A 19,847-nucleotide genomic window follows, 5' to 3' on the forward strand; every position below is an offset into this window, starting at 1 on the left:
GGCACGGCGGCGCCCCCTAGCGGGGAGGCGCGGGCTGCCCCCCCCCCGGCCCCGGGACCGACCCCCGCCCGCCCCCGCTGCACCGGCAGAGCCCCGTCCGGCCCAGGCTGTTTATTCACCGCACCGCACCACCGAACGGGCATCCAGCACGGCCTCAGGCCCAGTCCCGCGGGCCGGGGGTCTCCCGGCTGAGCAGCCGCACCAGTTTAGCCCGGAGGTTGCTCTGGGGCTTGTGCCCGGGGCGCCCCGGCGGCGCCTCCTGCCCCCCACGGCCCCAGCGCTGCTCGGGGGGCTGGGGGCTGCCCCGCGGCAGCTGGGCCAGCGCGGCCCGGTTGTCATAGAGGGGGCCTGCCTCGCTGCTGTGGCCCTCGGGGGCCTGCCGGCACCCCAGCTCCCACTGCCCTTCCTCCTCTTCCTCCTCCTCCTCCGCCCCGGCAGGACCCGGCTCCGCGGTGAAGATGTTCTCATAGAGATGCTCGGGGGGCAGCTTCCCGGCGACCCAGGGTTCGCTGGGGCCCGGCTGCCCTGGCCCGAAGAGGGGCTGCTGGCCCCGGGCAATGGAAGCGTAGACGATGGGGCCTGTGGGCTCTGGCTCCGGCGGGGGGAAGCGGAGAAGGCTGGCGGGGGGGTGGGAGGCAGGCTGTGCCCCCCCCAGGGGCGGGCTGGGCTGGGGCTCCTCGGCCCCAGGGAGCCAGGGCTGGGGCTCGAGGCCCTGGGCGGAGAGCTGGGGGTCCGGGGCACAGAAAAGGCGGGGGTCTGGGGCGTCCTTGCCCTGCTGCTGGCAGGCGATGGCAGCGGTCACAGCCCGGCAGAGCTCCGGGGCTCGAGGGGTGCTGAAGGTGAAGGTGCCCTCGCCGGAGTCGCTGCGGCGGCCGGCCTCGAAGGAGAAGACGGTCTGCGGGGCCAGAGGAGAGGGTGAGGGGCTGGCAGCCGCCCCGGGCAGCCAGTAGCCCCAGGGAAGGGGGAGGCACGCACCTGATCCTGGCCAAACTTGCGGAGGAAGGGGTAGGGCCAGGTGAGCAGGGGCTGGCGGGACTGCGGGTCCTTCAGCGTCAGGCTCTGGGGAAGGGCCGAGAGCACGTAGTGCCCGTGCAGGCCGCAGCGGGCGGCCGCGTCTGTCCGGACCACCAGCACCAGGAATTCGGTCACTACGGGAGCAGAGCAAGGCGGGAGTCAGCACCGCGGCGCCGAGCCGGAGCCCACCCCAGCCCCATCCACCACCCCTGCACGTACGGTCCTGCCAGGAGGAATAGAGGGAGTTCTCCTCCATGGGGACAGCGGGGCTGGGCTGGCTCCTGGCACTGCTCTGCGCCGTCTCCTTCGCACCCTTCTGAAACAGAGGGATGTGAGCGCAGCCCCCCAACCGGGGGAGCGCGAGCCCCCCTGCCTGCCCACGCACCCCAGACCTCCCTGGCACACCCGAGCCAGGAGCAGCGTGAGGGGTCCCGGCTATGCCGGACCCCACGGTACCTGGAAGGCCAACTGGCAGAGCTGGGCGATCCACTCATCCCGCTGCTCGGCCGCCAGCACGTAGTTCTTTTCCGTGGTGGTGAGGTAGAAGGCGGCGGTGGCTTTGGGGCAGCTCTCGGTGCCTGCCGGGCCCACAGAGACGCAGTCCGAGAGGCGGATCACCCGGCGGGCACACCGCTTCAGGGAGGTCTTCTCCAACGCCGTACCGTCATCCCGCACGTCGAACTTCTCCATGCGGGCCACGCCGGAGGGGCTGGCGGCAAAGAGCTGGGCTCGCATCTTCCTCCAGGACCTCTGTGGTGTGGGAAGGGCGCAGGCAGGGGAAAAAAAAAAAAGAAAAAAAGAGTCAGCAAAGAGCTGCCCGCTGCGTCCTCGCGGCACTGGCCTCCATGCAGGGCTGGCAGTGGTTGGGAAGAGCCGTGAGGGGCAGGAGGGGGCACGGGGGGTCCCTGCCCACACCCAGCGGGTGCTGCGGGAGAGCCAGGGCCAGGGCAGACCCTGGGGGCTGCGGGGCAGGGCAGTCCTAAAGCTGGGTCGAGGGGGGAGCCTCACCCCGAGCGAGCTCGGCCTGGCTCGCCGGGTGAGTCACGCTCGCTCCCGGCTCGCCGAGCACCAGGTCCTGCTCTTTGTTCCCCGCTGCAAGTGCCAGCCTGCCGCCGCTGCAGCTGAGCTCTCGAGCTGTTCTCAGGACAGACCCTGATGCAAATTAAAGCCATTTTGAGCTGCTGAGGCTCCTGCTGGCAGCCTCGCTTCTGCTGAGCACGGCCAGGCCCTGCAGCTCGCAGCCCGCTTCCTCCCAGGGGAGGCTCTGCGGCACCAGCACCTTCCCGGCCCGTCACGGGATAGAGGGGGCACGTACCCCCACGCACCTCAAAAACGCACCAGAGCCTCCGCCCTGCAGAAACCAGATGCAGCCAAGCACCCAAAATACCCCCCCGCCGCCAGCCCGCCTGCCTCCTACGCAGCAGGGCACCGGCCCTGCGCAGGCAGGGCACCGGCCCCACGCAGGCAGGTCCTGCCCGCTTCAGTGCCAGGACTCGGCTCCAGCTCGGCAGGGAGGTCGGAGCGTGATGGCAGCTCCGCACATCCACCGAGCCCCCCGTGGGGGCACGGCCGCCCCACCGTGGCAGAGGGGACGCCGCTAAGGCAAGGCCAGTGCGCCGGTGGGACCTGTTTCGCCAACACCCACCTCGCAGCTCCCTCGAGCTTGCTCGACCCTGTGGGGACACCCACCGCGTCACCCGTACTGTGCCTGCAGGGCTGCGGCACTCGGTGCCCACCCCGAGGGTCCGGGGCAGCGGGCCAAGCGGTGACGGGTGCCCCATGGATGGCACTGGCACCCCAGGGCCAGGCTCGGCGCAGAGCCGCGTCCCACGCGCTGCCCCGGTGCCCTGCTCCCATGCACACGCTGGAGCCGTGCCTCGTTAACACGCGTTTATTGTTTCGTCGCGAATCGCGCGGTGACCAAGCGAGAAGAGGGACCCCGCGCGCAGGGGCGAGCCCGAGCAGGTGCTTGCACGGATGAGTCCCCCCGGCACCAGGGAGGGCCCCAAACCCCCCCAGGGGCAGCTCCGAGGGGTCTGGCTCCAGTCCCCCCTTCCCAGGCTGCCGAGGGCCCAGCCCCAGGCCTGGCATCAAGACAGATCAGGGCAAACCCCGTACCCAGCCCCAAATACACCCATTACCTTCCCAAATTTGCAGTGCTGCACATAGAGGATCCCATCCTTCACCGGTCTCTCCATGGGCCCAGCGCCACCCTGGCAGCCAGCGCAAGGATCGGGGACTCGGGCTACCAGCAGCGGAGAAAATGTGACTGCTGCAGCTGAAGCAACTGCATGGGGCAGACTTCCTTCTCTCAGCGACTTCCCCTTTTCGGTGTGTGGGATGAGGGGGAGAGGTTGGGCCACAGGAGGTGTCCGTCTGTCCGCCCTCCCCCTCGCAGAGGGGCAGCGGGGCAGAACACGCGCAGGCAGAGCACAGGAAGCGCCGAGGGGGCCGCCTGATGCGAGCCTCGCCCCGGCTGCATCGGAGCGCGTTTGGGGGACACGGGAACAGGCACCCACTGAGGATGCGCGAAACCAGGTAAGGGGGACGGTCCTGGAAGAATCGAGGGGCTTCCGAGAGGAGCGACATAAAACCCTGGCCAGGCCGCTGCAGGGGGCTAGCAGGGGCAGCAGGCAACTGGCCACCCACCAGTTGCCCCACCTGGGGCTTTCTCCTCCCTGCAGGCACCACTCCCTGCTTGCCCAACGCACCACTGACATAACGGGCTGTTGCAGCACAGCTCCACACGTTTCCTCCCGGGGCAGGAGCTTCATCAGGCTGAGCTGGCAACAGCCCCAGTGGCCAAATGCCTGGAAAAGGGGCCACAGCAGCGCAGGACAGGCCCCTGGGCTTGGGAAAGGCGAGGGCCGCTGCCCTGGCTGCAAAGGAGCCAAGGCCTGCGCAGGGGGCAACGCGCTCCCTGGGCTAGAAGTCCATGGAGCTGTGGGCCAGGTAGTCCTTGCGGCCGATGTTGCTGACTTGCTTGGTCTGCATGGCCTCCAGCTTGGGGCAGTCGGTGATGCGATGGCCCAGGCCGCCGCAGAAGGCGCATCCCCGCTCACCTGCAACGAGAGGGACGAGGTCAGGGGGAGCCGTGCCACGCTGGGAGAGCGACCCCCCCCCACCCCAAAAGCAGAGGGGCAACGGCAGCCCCGAGGCAGGCAAGAATTGCCCGGGGAGCCGGGGGTCTCGTCCGCAGCCCAGGTCTCTCCCAGAAGCCCTGCAGGAGGTCCCCGCGCCAGCCCGGGATCTCTCACCTCCGATGTCCAGCATGGTCTCGTCCCCGCAGTGCAGCACCTGGAGGACAGGCGGCACCTTCTGCTTCGCCTCCAGGAGCAGGGCCTTCAGGTCCATCAGCACCGACTCGTCTGGGGGGCAGAGACACGGGTCAGACGCAGCCCGCGCAGTGGTCGCACCACCATCTCTCCTCCGCGGGCCGTCACGGCTTGTCCCCGCTCACTCAGGAACAGCCCTGGGGGAGGCCACTCCACCGCCCAGCTGCCTCCCACAGCCCCCAGCCCCGCGCCGTTTCTCACCGCAGGCCTTGTTGATGAAAGTGGTGGCAATGCCGGTGTTGCCCGAGCGGCCTGTACGCCCGATACGGTGAACTGTGGAGAAAGAGAGAGGATCAGGCCTGGGTAAACGCACTGTGACAGACCATCCCTGCCCCCAGCCCCCGCAGAGCCTCGCTGGCCTCTGCGGCCACCCCGCTGCACCGTCCTTGGTCCCCCATGGGGCCCAGTCCCCACCGTAATTCTCAATCTCCTCCGGCATGTCGTAGTTGATGACGTGCTGGATGGCTGGGAAGTCCAGGCCCTTGGAAGCGACGTCAGTAGCAACCAGGACATCCTTCTTCCCATCCCGGAAGGCCTCGATGGCTTTTGTCCGTTCCTCCTGATCTGCAAAGGTGCAACAGAGAAGATCAGCAAGGGCAGAGCAACCAGTCCTACCTCTTGCGGCAACCGCTATGGCCTCAGAGCCGAGCATCGCTCAACCAGGGCTCCCCCAGGGAGAGGGGGCCTACTCAGCCTTTCCTCAAATAAAGGAGCAGAGGGACCTCCAGCTCCCACAGGGACCCGCACTGCGTTTACGCCTGCTCCGCACAACACGGCGTTCGCTCCTGACGCTGCCACAGCCCTTCCTCACACAAACGGCTGCCTGCTGGGGCCTCCCGTGGCCACGTACCACCCTGGCCGGAGCGGGGCCACGCCACGGCCCAGGCCTCCCCGACACCCTCACTGACCTTTCCCTCCATGGATGGCCACAGCTTCCACACCCTTGAGCAGCAGGTACTCATGGATCGCATCGACATCCGCCTTCTTCTCGGCAAAGATCAGCACCTGCGGCAGCACAGACATCACGGAAGAGCCGCCTTTCTGCGGGCTGGCACCGCTGGCACCAGCACAACGCGCCCCGGGAACCCCACTCCCTCTTGCTGAGCAGAACACGCAACAGCACTGGGCCCAGGACCGGCTCACGCGCGGAGCACAGCTCGCTCGCACGCCTACCCATGGCAGAGCCCTGCAGCACCACGGCCGCATCTCCGCTGCCAGCTCCGCCCGTGCCCCGGCGCTGCGGTGCGCCCGTGCTGCCCCCGGCCACGCTGCCAGAGCGCGCTACTCACGGGCGGCGGGGTCTTCTGCAGGCACTCAAGGAGGTAAACCATCTTGGCCTCCTCTTTCACGTACTCCACTTCCTAGGAACAAGCACAGAGCTGAGTCAGGCAGGCAGCAGAGAAACTGGCCTTGCTTTGTATCCCTTAACCTCTTGGGAAGGAGGGCTGGGAACCCCAGCTCCCTGACAGGGACACATCAAGTGCCCTCATGAACGGCGTTGGCCTCCCACACAGCCATGGGGGAGCAGCCAACTACCTCACCTGCACGACGTCCAGGCTGGCAGCACCCGCTCGCCCAACGTTAATGGTGATGGGCTTCACCAGGGCGCTCTTGGCAAAGTTCTGGATCTTCTTGGGCATCGTGGCACTGAAGAGGAGGGTCTGCCGCTGGCCCTGCGCGGGGAACGCAGTGCAGGCAAGGATTTAGCACCCACCCAACCAGGCGGGTGCGGGGATTGAGTTTCAGGGTGCTCGTACGGTGCCAGCTCAGTACCTTGAAGTAGGAGAAGATGGTACGGATGTCCCCCTCAAAGCCCATATCGATCATCCTGTCAGCCTCATCCAAGGCCAGGTAACGGCAGATGTCCAGGCTCACCATCTTCTTCTGCAGCAGGTCCATCAGGCGGCCAGGGGTGGCCACCATCATGTGTACGCCACTGTGGGACGAGAGAAGGCCGCGGCCGGGCGCTCAAAATTCCTGCTCCGTGCAGGGAAGGCAACACCTGCTTGGCATGTCACCTTCGCCCCCACGCCTTCCCGAAGCCAGCCAGCCAGGGTGCCACCCCTTAGCCCCCCCGCCAGAAAACAGAGCACAGTTCCAGCCCCACAACCCCCCCCAAAAAAAAAGATCTTACTGTTTGATCGTCTCCATCTGCTCCTTGACAGACATGCCCCCGATGCAGAGGGCGCAGCGCAGCGGGGGCAGGCCGTCCTCCTGCAGCAGGCGACAGTAGTACTCAATGATGCCGTGGGTCTGCCGGGCCAGCTCCCGCTGCAGAGACAAAACACTCATTCCTACGCCTCCGTGCGGGGAGGATCTGGGATTGCTGCTGAATATCGATCGAAGCTTCTTCCCGCATGTCACCACGCCCCCGACACTCACCGAGGGACAGATGATGAGTCCGTAGGGTCCCTCTCGCTTGGAAAACGGCAGCCTCTTCTCCTGCTCCAGGCAGAACATGATCACCGGGAGGGTGAACACCAAGGTCTTCCCAGAGCCGGTGAAGGCAATGCCAATCATGTCCCTTCCCGAGAGGCTGGCAGAGAAACGGGGCCGGCGGTGAGGAGGAGCGTCGCAGAGCGGCTCAGGCCTCCAGGGCCGAGCACGGTGACAGGGTGCGTCCGTCACCAGGGAGGAGCACCCGGCACCCACGGCTGGGGGGGCTGCAGGGAGCAACCGCTCCCCACTCTGGGCCGGGGACAGAGCACTCACATCGTGGGGATGCCCTGGATCTGTATGGGTGTTGGCTGCTGGATCCCTTTTTTCTTCAGGCCCCTCAGGATAGCTGTCAGAGAACAAGGGACACTCACATCCATGGCCTGAAGCCTCCTCTTTCCCTCCTACTCACGTCCCAGCAGCAGCTCTTCCACCAGTGACAAACCTGGGCTGGCAGCTAGGCGACACGGCCACTGTTGGGAATAAGCTGCGACCCCACTAACGCTAAGCATTAAAGATCCGACAGCTTCGCTCGCTGACGCGTGTTTCCCAAGAAAATCCTGTCCCCCACCCTGGAACGCTGTCCCCTCCCGGCCTACCTGCTGGGAACTTCATCTCCTTGAAGCTCTTGATGGGGGGCGGGATGCCTTCCCCCTCCACCAGGATGTGGTACTTCTTGCGCACGCGATCGTGCCGTGCCTCCGACATGCCCAGGATGTAACGAGGCGCCCTCCAGCTGCGAAGGCAACGGAGAAAGGGCGTGGGGCAGAACGAGGCTGGGGCTCCGGAGGCAGCAGCCCCCGCGGAAGCCCGGGGGAACTCCCTGCCAGGCTCCACCATCCCACCAGAGAAAACAGGGGGCTCCGAGGGGCTTCCTGGTGCGAGCACGGGAGCAGATTCACATCAGCTCCGTGCATTAAACGTTTCCTCACGCTCTCAGTAAGAAGTCCCAAGCTTACAGCTGAGAACAATCTACGGATGGTGGACGGAACGTGCCAAAATCTTTTGGACCGTATCTCGATCTCTCTGACACCGCCTCGAGCAGCGCTGGCTCTGTAGGCTCCCCCAGACTCTTTCTCTAGCTTAATCACCTCCAAGATCTAACGATCCACCTCCAGTCTTCAAGTTTAATGTAAAGATACTCTAGAAAACCTTAACCGTATATAAAATAAGGTTCAAGGTGACTCAACAGCCTTCGATCTCCTGTACAGTGGTAAGACGACAGGCAGGGGAGCGAGAGAGGAGGCAGTGGCCGCACAGCGGTGCTCCTCCTGCGAGGCTGCACGGCTCCTAGCTCTCCTCAGCTGCGAGGAAGCGATGTTTTCGGGAAGACAACCCCCGTACTGTGAAACACACCTGGTTTTAATGGGATCATCATAGGTGATACCTTTCGCCATCTCCTTCACCGACATCAAAGCTGCAAGAACAAAGCCACGAGATCAGCGCGAGCTCTCCACCTCCAAACGCGCTTCACCTCAGCGGAGAACTGCTCGGGCAGTTTGGGAGAATGTGCCCGGAGACTGAGGAGGAAAAGCAGCACCCGAGAGCCCCTCTGGGCACGGGAACACCAGACGCCGCAGCCTGCCCTGCCCAGGGGCTGCCACGGCACCGCCTCAGCCAAGCCAGGTGTTTGGATGCCGACTGAATGATCCTGTCGCGATCGCCTGTCCCATCCCGGGCGTGAACACCCCTGAGCGTTGCGGGGCGGGTGACACCCCTACTGCTGCCCTGACAGCTCCGAGAGACACGCGGAGCTCCCACCGCTCACCTCGGCCCTCTGCCACGCTCTCCAGGATCTTCTCTTCCTCCTTCAGCTGCTTCTCCTTGGCCGACTCCTTCCGAGCTGGGTGGGGAGAGTCAGGGAAACAGTGAGGAGGGTTCGGTCCCTCCCGAAAGCCGCCCCGACCCCACCGCCAGCCACTCCCCCACCTTCCGCCTTCTCCTTGAGGTGCTGGTGCTGGTCCAGAAGGCTGATATTGGACTGGGGCCCCAGGGGGATGTCATCCTCGTCGCCCCGCTGCTCGCTCCCGCTGTCCCGCTGCTCCTCCTCCGACACCACCTTCCGCCGCATCTGCAGCAGCTTCTGCAGCTGGAGGCAAAGGGGTGGAAGGCGGAGTGAGAGGCCCCGCGTCGGGAGGCACGTTCAGAGCCCTCCCCCGGCAGCGCCGGGCCCCGTTACGCCGTTACCATCTGCTGCTTGCGCTGCTTAACGGGCACGTAGGGCACGTAGTCGTCGTCATCCTCCTCCCCGGACAGGTCGGACTTCTCCGCCGCCTCCTCCCGCTGCCTCTGTGGGGGAGAAGCGAGGTGAGGGCGGCCCGGAACGGTACCGGTCCCGCCGGGCGCCCCAGGGCCGCCGGTACCGGCCCGGCCCTACCTTCCTGTCCGCCCCGGCCTCCATGGCGCCGCCTCCGCGCCACAACCGCGCTGCCCCGGATGTAAATCCCACACGCCGGAAGTTACCGGGCGCCGTCGCTTAGCAACGCGTTGCCTCGCCCCCCCCCCCCCCGGACGGGTCGCTTCGACGGCCAAACTTGTGCGGAAGGCGAACGGCGGAGCCCCCCGCCATCGTCCCTCGTCCCCCCCCGGCGGGCGCGGCAGAAAGCAGCAAACAGCGGGGTTTAAATAAAATAAAAAATTAAAAAGTTCTTTATTGGGTCCAGCACGGTCCTTCCCCGCGGCGCGGGGAGGCGGGCACCCGCGGGGAGGGGGACACGGGACGGCCGGGGACGGGGGGGGACGGGGGGGCAGGAGGAGGATGGGGGAGCCCCCGGGGGTCCCCGCGGGGCAGGAGAGCACCGGGGCCCCCCGCGGAGGAGGGGACCCCACCGAGGCGAGGCGGGGGCCCGCGGGGCGGGGGGCACAGTGAGGAGAGGCGAGCGGCCGTGGGCGGGTGGGCTGGGGGGAGGGGGGGGGTCTGTGTGCAGCCCCCTCCCAGCACCTCACTGGGCTGCGCTGGAAGTGGTTTTCTTCAGGGTGAAGTTGGTCCAGTTCACCGCCATCTTCTGCCGCGTCTGCTTGGCCGAGTCCAGGCAGAACCTGGCGGGGGAGAGGACGGCCTCGCTCAGCCCCCAGCCCCGCTGTGTGCCCCCCAGCGTCCCCCCCAGCAGGGCTTCAACCCCACTGTGTCCCCCCCAGTCCCGGTGCGTCCTCCCAGCCCCTCTGTGTCCCCCCAGCCCCTCTGCGGCCCCCCAACCCCTCCAGCAGGGCTCCAACCCCTCTGCGTCCCCCCAGCCCCACTGGCAGGGCTCCAGCCCCTCTGCATCCCCCCAGCCCCACTGTGTGCTCCCCAGCCCCTCCAGCAGGGCTCCAACCCCTCTGCATCCCTCCTGGCCCCAGTCAGCCCCCAGCCCCTCTGCATCCCCCCCGGCAGGGCTCCAACCCCTCTGCGTCCCCCCCAAGCCCCAGCCAGCCCCCAGCCCCGCACCATCTCCCCCAGCCCCGCTGAAAGGGCTCCAGCCCCTCTGCATCCCCCCCAGCAGGGTTCCAGCCCCTCTGCATCCCCCCCCCAGCAGGGCTCCAGCCCCCCGCGGCTGCGCCCCTCACCTCTTAAAATACTCCACTTCTCGGTCAGTCTCATCCATCTCCGCCCCGTCCAGGTCCTTGGGTAGGAACACGTCATCTGGCAAAGCAGAGAGAGGGTCAGCACTGCTGGACGGGCAGGGGGGAAAGGGGCCGCGGCGAGGCCGGCGGCGCTCCCGACACTCACCAATCGAGGTATTGGATTTCTCCACCTTGTTCCGGCTCTTCCTGCTCTTGCCCTTGGGCTGGGGGGAGCCCCCCAGGGCAGGGGGGGCAGGCGGCTGCCGGTCCCCTGCAGCCGGAGCAGGCGGTTGCGTCGGCTCCGGCAGCTCCGCTTTGCCCTCTCCCCTCCGGCCTTTCCACTCGCCGCTTCTCTCCTTCTCCGGCCTGGCACCGCCGCAGCCCCAGGGCTGCCCCTTGCCGCTCTCTGCCGGCTCGGCGCAGCCGCCTGCCCGCTGCGGCTCCGGTGCGCCAGCCTTGGAAGGGTGCTTGGTTCCCAGCACCTGCCCCTTCGCACCAGGGCTCTCCAGCCGGGCCTGGCCACCGGGCATGGCACCAGCGCCCTCCCCTTTCTTCGCCTGCCCGCTCTGCCGCTTATTCTTCCGCTGCCGGCTCCCGGCGGGCACCGGCTCCGGCAGCTCCGGTCCCTTGAGCTGCTGTCCCTCCTTGGGCTCCGGGCTCAGCCCGCTGCCATCGGCGGCAGAGTCCGCAGCCTTGGACTGCACCCAGATCATGCGGGAGAGGCTGGGCACGGCGCTGAGGCGTTTCACCACGCCGTTCTCGGCCGCCGGAGCCGGCGGCGGCTCCCCAGGTCCCTCGCCCCATCGGGGGCCCAGCTCACCCCGCAGCAGCGCGTGGCTCTTGGCGGGGCCCAGGCTGAGCGGGGCCAGGGCCAGGTCTATGTCCTGCAGGTCGGAGGAGCCATTGAGGTGGGAGAGCAGGTTCTTCTGCTCCAGGACAGCTGCCTTCTTGGGGAAATCGTTGACATCCAGGTTGAGGTCGTAGACGCTGAAGCTGGCCCGGATGGAGTCCTTGATGGTGTTTTTGATCTCCTGCAGCCGGCTGCTGAGGAAACTGTTCACCCGCTCCAGCTCCAGCTCCGGCCACTCCAGCAGCTTCTCCTCGGCCGGCTCCCGGGCCTGGCCAGCTGCGGGGGCACGCTCTGCCCGCTTCTGGGCCTCCGCCTCCAGCTGGGCTTTCTCCTTCTCCTGCAACACAGGAGCCATGAGGATCAGATGGCCCTGGGCCACAGAGCCACGGGGCTAGCTGAGCACCAGCTTTGTCAGGCAGCAAACCCAAGGGCCAGCGCTCAGCACGGCCACCCCACATCTTCCACAGCCCCCAAACTGTCACGTGTCCTCCACGGGCACTGCAACAGCTACCACACCGCGCACCGGTGCCATCGTGGCACTGCCTCTCCCCGCCACAGATGCACGGTGTTTGTCAGAGACACGGCACAGAGCAGGCAGGACAGCACAGCCCAAAAATGCCCAGGAGGGCTGGGCCACCCCCCGCAGGGACAGAGGCGGGGGAGCATGGAGCCAGGCACCGCTGTCACCTCAGGGGAGAGGACAGCAAAGGACACAGAGCTCAAAAAACCAAACAGACGTGAGGGAGAGAAGGCAAAGCCCTGCAAGGAGCACAGTCCTGCCCTGACCTCCCTCCCGCAGCCCGCCCCAGGCAGCGCTTCCCTCTGCCCAGCCTCACCTTCTTCTTCTGCTTGTGCCGAGCCCGCTTGGCCGCCTTGGCACTGTTCAAGGGCTTGGGCTCCGTGCTGTTGATGTAGTCCAGTAGCTCGTCCACGTTGCGGTGGTCCACAGCGGGTTCTCCTGAGCTGCTGTTGTGCCCCAGTTTCTGCGGCAGCTCCTCTTTCCTCTTGGTGAGGCGCGAACGCAGCTTCTCCCGGATCTCGGCGTAGTTGCGGCTCGTGGGAGCGGCTGGGGGCTGCGGAAGGCGAGCGCTGTCAGCCGGGTGGGCACACGAAGCCAGCGTGACGCGCAGGCAACCCCGGCTCCCCCACCGACCTCCCCAGCCACTCCCTTCCCCGAGGTCTCAGCGAGACGAGTCGGCACAGCCGCCGCTCAACTCTTTTCCACCGCGAAGCCACAAGGTTTGGCTGGCTGCGCCAAGCCCCAGGGCCGGGCAGGTGGCTGCAAATCGGGAGCAAGGGGACCAGCAAGGCTAATGAGGCAGGATGAAAACAAAGCGGGGGGAATGCATACGCCGGCAGGGAACAGCTGTGGCCAGACCTGCCCACCTCCGCGCTCTCGGCACATGGGCTGCGTAACGCCTCACCGCAGAGTGGAGCGCGAGGACCGGGGGTGGCTGCAGACCAGCCCCTCACTCACCGCGTTGTGGCCGAAGAACTCACAGTAGCAGCAGTCGCAGAACTTCCCGTCTTTCTGGTTGGTGGAGGAGGAGGTGCAGGAACTGCGCTCCGAGCTGCTGTCCTCATCCTCCCCGAGCCCCTCGTCTGCCTCGCACGGCTGCGGCGGGTGGCAGCTGGTACCGTTTGGGAATTTGTGCCCTTTGCAAGAGGGGTCCCTGAGGGGAAGGGGAGAAGGGCGAGAGGTGAGCGGGAGCCAGGGAGTCTCGAAAATCGCCCCACACTACGCGTGTAGGAACACCCCTCCCAGGGCAGCCTGTGCCCGAGCAGAATGATTTGCAGGGCAGACAAACCCCCTCCCCTGCATCCTCCGCCGGGGGAGACGCCAGAGGAGCCCGCGGCAGAAGACATCTGTAGCTCCTCGCCCCCCAGGGCCTCTGGCAGGCAGGAGGCTGGCGCACCAGAGCTCCAGAAAGCAGCGTCCCCCTGCCAGGCCACAAGCTGATTCCAGGGCAGGGAGCGGTACTCACTGGGGGCGGCAGGTAGCCCAGGTGAGAAACGCTGGAACTGCGTGCAGCTGCCAGACATCCCCACGTGCAGGCAGGCCCGGCTCCCACAGGCACAGACTACCCAGCTCAGAGACAGGGAAGCCAGGGCACGGCCCACAGCGCCATTCCTCGAGCTCCGGCTCGGGACCTGGCTGGCCCTCCGCAGGGAGCGCTAATCAGCGGAGAGGAACCAGTGCCTGCGACTCAGCGTGCTCTCTTCCAGGGCACAGGCAGCCCAGAGAGGGCCAGGGGAGCAGGCGAGCAGAACCACAAGTCCACAGGCTTCATCTTCTCGAGGACCTTTGCTCAGTGTCACAGCTGCCCGACGGGTCTCACTGACAAAGGTCCTGTTGGCCAACAGCAGGTTGACCGGGCTGTTCCTTTGCGTCTTTTAGCTGGAGGAGGAGCAAGCACAGTTTCTTCTGCACCACAGTACTAAAGGACAACCGCAGGGAGAAGACACGTGGGGAGAGAAAGAGCTCAACCCTCAGAGACCAGGGGTCTGCAGCAGCGGAACTGGCCCGCAGACGCAGCGGCTCTCCGCACCACCACGCCAGGGCAGTCGGTCCCTCCGCAGGGGAAAGCACATCCGTGGGCAGGGGTGGGAGAAAGGGCGCGTCGCCCGGCGAGGAGAGAGGCTGGAAGCAGGCAGAGGCTCCTCTACTCACCTGTTCGTGCTGGGCAGCTGGTGGGAGGCAGGCGGAGGGATGAGCGAAGTACTGCAGTGCCCGTTGCAGGGATGAGCGCAGCCCGACAGCGGAGGCGGCATCTTCAGCAGCGGCACGTTGGCAGGGGGCAGGTGCGGGCTCTTACACGACCCCGGGTTGTGCGAGACCGTGCCAGCGGGAGGGGACTCAGACGCCGGCTTCGGGGCTGCCGCCTGCGCGCTGGGCGCGGGGAAGAGCGCAGCCTGCGGGGAGGTGCCCAGCGGGACGTGGGGCGGGGAGCCGAAGGGCCCCGGATGGGCTGACGTCTGCTTGGAGGGGATCAGCGCTGGCGGCTGGGAGGGGAGGCCAGTGGGACTGTTGGGAGGAGCAGTGAGGTCCGAGTGCTGATGATGCTCTGAGGAGAGGAAGGCCTCACCTGCAGAGGAGCAGAAATGGTCAGACACGGGCTGTCCCGCCACCCACCACCTCTGCACAGGATGCTTCTCCGTGGGACAAACCCTGCCTCCCCCCAGGCAGGAGGGCGCTCGGGCTAGAAGCCATCCCTGCTCGCGAGGGGCCTCAGTGGCACCCCGTCTCCCCCGCAAGATTCAGCCCTGCCCCACGGAGAGCAGAGCAAGGGGAAGGCGCCGAGGCAGCGAGGGCTGCGTGGAGCAGCGGGATGGGAGGAGAAGGCCGGCTCTGCCCCTGGGCACGCACCTGGCGGGGTGGCCCTCCGGCACATGCTTTTGAACTGCTTCGGCAGCGTCTTGCAGAAGTCGAGTGAGGTAGGCAGAGGTGAGCCCGGGGCGGCGCTGCTGGAGGTGGGGGAGGCTGCGTGGCTGTAGGGACAGGCCTTGAGCCCCGGCGCCACGGCAGGCGCCTGGCTGGCGCGCTCCGGAGAGAGAGCGAGGCCGGGGTGCTTGTCGCCTGGAAGGAAAGCGGAGCTAGGGCCGACTCCCAGCACCCTCTGCCTTTGCAAAGGGACCCAGGGGTGCCTGGCATTCAGAGGCCCGGCCTGCCCAGCCCTGCCCACCAGCTGGGTGCCCGCAAGGAAACCACCTAAGCCAAGAATGGGGCAGAAAGCTCTGCTCAACCCCACGGCCGGCTTCAACTCACCTAGTGCAGCAGGGGGGGCCCCGAGGGGGCTGCCCTGCGCGGCCCCGTTGGTGTGCTGCGAGTTCCAGAGGCCCGAGAGCTTGTGAGCAGACAAGAAAGAGCTGGGGTCCCAGTCCCCTGAGTTGCCGTGGCACGAGGAGGAAGAAGAGGAGGAGGAGGAGGAAGAGGAGTGGGAGCCACCCCCACAAGACTGTGACTTGCAGGATGTGTGGGATAACGAGACCTGGCAAGGAAAACAGAGAGTGAAGCAGCAGCGGGCTGGGAGGGGAGGCCCTTGGCCCCAGGGCATCTGCACCGAGACCCCCTCCGCTGCCCCAAGGCAGGGGCTCAGCACGTGGGAACCGCTCCTGTCACTGTCTCGGGGGTGGCAAACAGCCCGTCCGTCCAACAGCCACACAGCCTGGCTCCCAGGGTCCCTGCCAGCACAGCCGTGCCGTGCCAAGGGCCACGCGCCAGCTCTGCTCCCGCTCAAACCAGGCCAGGGTTAAATAAAGCCAAGCAGGAGGGAGCTTCTCTTCCCCTAAGCTCCACGCAGGGGCAGGCGCTTGCCCCGGCACACGCTGCCGCTCCAGGGAGGCGCGGCACAATGCGCAGTGGAGCGGGGCTGGCGGAGAAGCAGCGGCACTGCCAGCCTCACCAGGCAGGCAGCTCCAACCCAACACAGGCTGCCGGACAAGCCTCCACGCTCTCTCCCCGAGGAGCCAGCAGCAGCCCCAGGGAGGGCAGCATGGCTGCAGGGAGCAGCGAGGCTGGGATGTCTGAAGCACTCAGCTCCGAGCGAGGAGGGGACCCGCACACCCAGCCGGCGCCGTAGGGTGGCCAATGCTGCCGTCCCAGGAGCTACAGCCCCAGCCTTTCCAACCCCAGCTCCGTAATCGCTTACCGCCAGGGCCTGCTCCTGCACCGCCCGCCGCTCTTCCTCCTCCACGCTTTTCCGGCAGCTCTGGCAGATCCACAGTGGCATTTCTCCCAGGAGGTTCTGCACGAGCGTTGGCACGAAGTCCGGTGGCAGCCTCTCGCCCGGGGAAACCAGCCCATTGTGGGACGGCCCTCCCCAGTCCTTGCGCTCCCGGTGACAGAGCAGGCAGCACGTCTGTACTGACTGGTTCGCGGTGGGCAGCACCTGCAGAAGGACACACAGACCACGAGTCACCCCGGGTGTGAGCCACCGCACGGCATGGCCCCGGCTCGGCGCAGGTGCAGGGCAGATGAGGCAGGAAACGAGACCTCGGGACGCTGACACCAATCCAGAGAATTTCTTGTAGGCTACATGTGGGACCACACCTTCTCCCACTGGAGGAGAGCAGCCTTGGGCTGCCCAGCTGCTGCCAGCCTGCCACGTGCCAGCTGGGAGCATTTTGGACCCTTGGGAAGATCACGCCGTGCTAAAGAGCCAGCCCCACCACCAGCACGCCAGGCTGGGAGGCCACCAGCAGCTCCCACCTGCACCTGCAGCACACTGGGACTGAGGGGACTTGCAGGGCAAAGCCAAGACCCACAGAAATCACCATGGAGGGATACAAAGGGGGGTCCGGCAGCCACAATCCCCCTCCTCGCCCAGTGCAGACCCCCCACTGCGTTATCCGAGAGCCCCGGGCCCTCCCGCTCGCCTCTTTGTTCTGCGCAGTCGGCGGCGCAGATGCGCCGGGGTGGGGTGCAGCCCCTGGCGCTGCTTCGCGCTCTCCCCGAACGGGGCGGCCAGGTCGGGGCTTCCCGCCCGGCGCTGCGGCAGGAGCAGGACCACAGCCTGCGGGCTTGCCGGAGGCCTGACAGCCGTGACGAGCGCCGGTGTGGCGCGGGCAAGGGGGCCCCCATTGTCTGCCGCCGCGGCGGGGCCCCGCGACAATGAGCCGCACATTGAACTGCTGCTGCGAAACAGATGGCGTCTCCCAGGCTCAAGGTGAAGCAAAGGTCAGAGGCCACGGAGAGCGGGGGGGGGCACAGCTCCCTTGCCCACCCGCCCAGCCGGCCACGGGGAGGAGGGGGCTCCCAGGCCACCCCGCGTCTCAGCAGGGGCAGACATAGCCACCGCCATGCACAGCGGGCGAGAGGACAGCTCTTCCCAACCCACCCCGTGCATCCAGACCCGGTGCCCACCCCCGGGCTCCCTGCCCACCACCCGGAGCAGGCAGCAGCAGCCAGGCGCGTCGAGGGATGTCAGGCAAGGAGAGGCGCGGGAGCCGGCCCGCAGCCTGTCTGGCAGATGCTCGAACCACCTGCCATCGCCCCGTGGAAGGGCTGGACCCTCCCGCAAGAAGGAACTGTGGGAACACCCCCTGAAGCACGCCACGCCATCCAGGCGAGCGTGGCTGTCTCCGAGCCCGGGACTCTGCCCTCCAGAGCAGACCTGGGAGACCTCCCTACACGCAGGGACGGAGTAAGGGGTGCACAGAGCCTGGGGATGGCAGAGCCTTTTGCTCCGGTGCTGCTGGTCACGCCAAGGGGAGTAGCATGCAATGGTGGGGGACACGCTCGCTGGCGGATTCACCCTCCCCAGCAAAGCCTGAGATCAGCTTTCCCCTAACTCCTGGGAGAGATGAGGCCCCAGGATGCCACGCACCAGTGGGATCCCCCCAAACCCCAACCATCTCCCAAAAGCATCCCAAAATCCCACCGCAACCCAATACCATCTGCTTCCCAGCAAAGCCAAGGGCAGGCCCTGCCCACACCCCCATCCCAAAAAGTGGCTTCCCACACCCCAACCCCCCCCCCCCCCAAGAAAAGGGCTTGGGTTTCCCCGCTCCCCTCAGCCTGGGTCCCCACACACCAAAGGCCAACCCAGCAGCGTGGCTTCCCTACCACCACCCCCCCAAGGCGTAAAGGACCCTGTAAAAGCGGGAAGAGGGAGATGGGGGGCAGCGGGGATGCTCCGAGGCCTGGGTCGGTGCGGGGATGGGGCAGGGCCCGGGGGGGGCCCGGAGGCCCCCCCCGGGCCCTGCCCCATCCCCGCACCGAGTGAAATCCCCTCAGAGACAACCCCTTTCCCGCCGCAGGGCCTAACCCGGTACCTGAGCGCTGCCTCTGCCCTGCTCCCCGCTGCTGCCCGCCGCCACCACCATCACCTCAGACGGGGCGGGCGGTTCCGGTGGCGGAGGAGGAGGAGGAGGAGGACCAACGTCGGAACCCCCAATCCTTTCACGACGAGGCCCTGAACTACTCGTCGTTATCGCTGCCGCCGTTGCCTTGTTCCTTCGGCGAGTCATGGCGAGCGCGGCCCGCCGCAGCCAGGACAACAGCCAATATGGCGGCGCGGCCCGTCCGGCCCCTGCCCGGGGGGGAAAGGAGGGAGGGGAGGGAAAGGGGCCCGGCGACGTGAAGCCGCTGCCGCCATTTTGTGTAAGGGCAGAGGCGGCGAGCACACCGCCCCCTGGCGGGTGGGAGGTGCCAGCACCGCCTCTCGTCCCGCCCCCCCACCCCCCCCCAATTCCCACTCCCCCGGGTCCTAAAGCCCGCCGGTGCCTTCGGGGCGACCCCAAACACCGCTCCCCCGCTGAGGACGAGCAGCACACTACCCACCGCCCCAGCCTTTCCCGGAGGTGCAGTACCCCCCAACCCACGCCTGGGTTCCAGCTCCTCTGCTCCCCTTCCCCGTGTAACACAGCTCTCTCCCTACCCCGGGTGCATCCCAGCGCTGCAGCGTCCTCAGACGTAGAACCGTTTAGGTTGGAAAAGACCTTTAAGATCATCAAATCCAGCCGACACACAGCCACGTGCGCGTTTGCAGCTCCCCCGCACCCCAATCCTGGCACACGGGTACCCCCAGCCCATTGCAGCCCGCTGCCCCGGCCTTCCCACGCGACCCCGGGGTGCACGTCTGGGTTTGCACCCCATCCCTGAGTAACGACGCTCTCCCACCACCCTGGGTGCATCCCAGCTGTGCAGCATCGTGCTCAGCACCACGGCACCCTCAACACAGCATGACCCCAGCCACGCAGCCGTGCACCCACACGTGGGTCGCAGCTCCCCCGCACCCCAATCCTGGCACACGGGTACCCCTGGTGCAGTGCGGATTCACAGCCCACCGCCCCAGCCTTCCCGCTGGTGGGAGACCCCATGGCGCGTCTGTGGGTTTCCAGCCCCTCTGCACCCCATCCCCGTGTCGTGGTGGCTTTCCTGGTACCCTGGGTGCATCCCAGCTATGCTCAGCACCACGGCATCCTCGGAGCAGCGTGACCCCGTCCAGGCAGGGCAGGCCCTGCACGCTGCACCCCGTGCCCCGGTCCCAGTGCGGGGCTCCCCCACTCCCCCCATGCAGTGTGGTGCCCACCGCCCCAGCCTTCCCACTGCTGCCTGATCCCAGGCTGCCTGCGGGGGTCCGCTGCCCCTCTGTACAGTCCCGGTGCCCCCCCAAAAGAGCCAGCTCAGCCCCTCACTTCCCTGCCAGCCTCGGTGCCACGCATCACCCCAAAACCCCGCATCGTGGCTGGGCCTCGCTCCGTACGACACCTCGTGCCACCGCAGCCGCCCTCCTGCAGTGGGGCAGAGCACGGTGCTGGTGACACAGGGATGTGTGGAGCACTTGGCCACCAAGGAAAGCCCACCGTGCCCCCAAAAACGCCATGGCAGCGCTGCCCGCAGCTGTGGGACCCACGGGATGTCACCCACGGGAGGCAGGACACGCTGCCCAGCCAAAACCAGAGCTGGGGCCCATGGGGACACGTGGAGCCGCAGCGCCGGGGCCAGCCCTGCACCCACACCCGGCCGGTTCAGCCTGGGTGCCACGGGGCCACCGTGACTCAGGGACTTCCTCAAGCCGAGGTGGTGCTGCCGTGTTTATTTAATTGTCCTCGGTGGATTTTTTCCCCGTGAATCCACCCCATTAGGCTTTCAGCCACCTGAATTATCGGCACCCACATCCTGTGGCCAGCGGTGCCAGGCCTGGCGCCGCGCAGCAGCAGTCGCC

General features: G+C 67.1%; 3 protein-coding genes across 6 annotated transcripts; all 3 read right to left on the reverse strand.

The window, feature by feature from the left end:
• Positions 1-22: 22 nt before the first annotated feature.
• DOK3 (docking protein 3) lies at positions 23-3,788 on the reverse strand. Of its 2 annotated transcripts, none has more exons than XM_009472216.2 (5): positions 3,156-3,788; positions 1,471-1,764; positions 1,234-1,327; positions 976-1,148; positions 23-895 (listed from the first exon to the last, which is right to left on the reverse strand). In XM_009472216.2, the coding sequence occupies exons 1-5, from the start codon at positions 3,786-3,788 to the stop codon at positions 155-157; spliced, it is 1,935 nt and encodes a 644-aa protein (XP_009470491.2). In that variant the 3' UTR covers positions 23-154. The 2 variants fall into 2 exon arrangements, with proteins under 2 accessions (XP_009470491.2, XP_087610339.1); XM_087754213.1 differs by having other exon boundaries at positions 1,234-1,330.
• Positions 2,891-9,300, reverse strand: DDX41 (DEAD-box helicase 41). Its single transcript, XM_009472159.2, has 17 exons — positions 9,163-9,300; positions 8,973-9,074; positions 8,715-8,874; positions 8,554-8,628; positions 8,142-8,202; positions 7,385-7,521; positions 7,062-7,134; positions 6,732-6,885; positions 6,484-6,620; positions 6,123-6,285; positions 5,891-6,022; positions 5,639-5,710; positions 5,258-5,354; positions 4,764-4,913; positions 4,551-4,622; positions 4,272-4,382; positions 2,891-4,076 (listed from the first exon to the last, which is right to left on the reverse strand). The coding sequence occupies exons 1-17, from the start codon at positions 9,184-9,186 to the stop codon at positions 3,940-3,942; spliced, it is 1,857 nt and encodes a 618-aa protein (XP_009470434.1). The 5' UTR covers positions 9,187-9,300; the 3' UTR covers positions 2,891-3,939.
• Positions 8,973-18,216, reverse strand: FAM193B (family with sequence similarity 193 member B). 3 transcript variants are annotated; one of them, XM_087754203.1, is made up of 11 exons: positions 17,953-18,166; positions 15,828-16,067; positions 14,945-15,167; positions 14,546-14,755; positions 13,850-14,264; positions 12,656-12,851; positions 12,015-12,251; positions 10,495-11,515; positions 10,332-10,407; positions 9,727-9,824; positions 8,973-9,074 (listed from the first exon to the last, which is right to left on the reverse strand). In XM_087754203.1, the coding sequence occupies exons 1-10, from the start codon at positions 18,145-18,147 to the stop codon at positions 9,728-9,730; spliced, it is 2,910 nt and encodes a 969-aa protein (XP_087610329.1). In that variant the 5' UTR covers positions 18,148-18,166; the 3' UTR covers positions 8,973-9,074; position 9,727. The 3 variants fall into 3 exon arrangements, with proteins under 3 accessions (XP_087610329.1, XP_087610330.1, XP_087610331.1); XM_087754204.1 differs by lacking the exon at positions 8,973-9,074 and having other exon boundaries at positions 9,415-9,824; positions 18,007-18,216; XM_087754205.1 differs by lacking the exons at positions 8,973-9,074; positions 14,546-14,755 and having other exon boundaries at positions 9,415-9,824; positions 17,953-18,216.
• Positions 18,217-19,847: the final 1,631 nt, after the last annotated feature.

The sequence above is a fragment of the Nipponia nippon genome, unplaced genomic scaffold, assembly GCF_047370975.1.
Source record: "Nipponia nippon isolate SJK-2023a ecotype South Korea unplaced genomic scaffold, ASM4737097v1 scaffold_17, whole genome shotgun sequence".
NCBI classification, from domain to species: Eukaryota; Metazoa; Chordata; class Aves; order Pelecaniformes; family Threskiornithidae; genus Nipponia; species Nipponia nippon.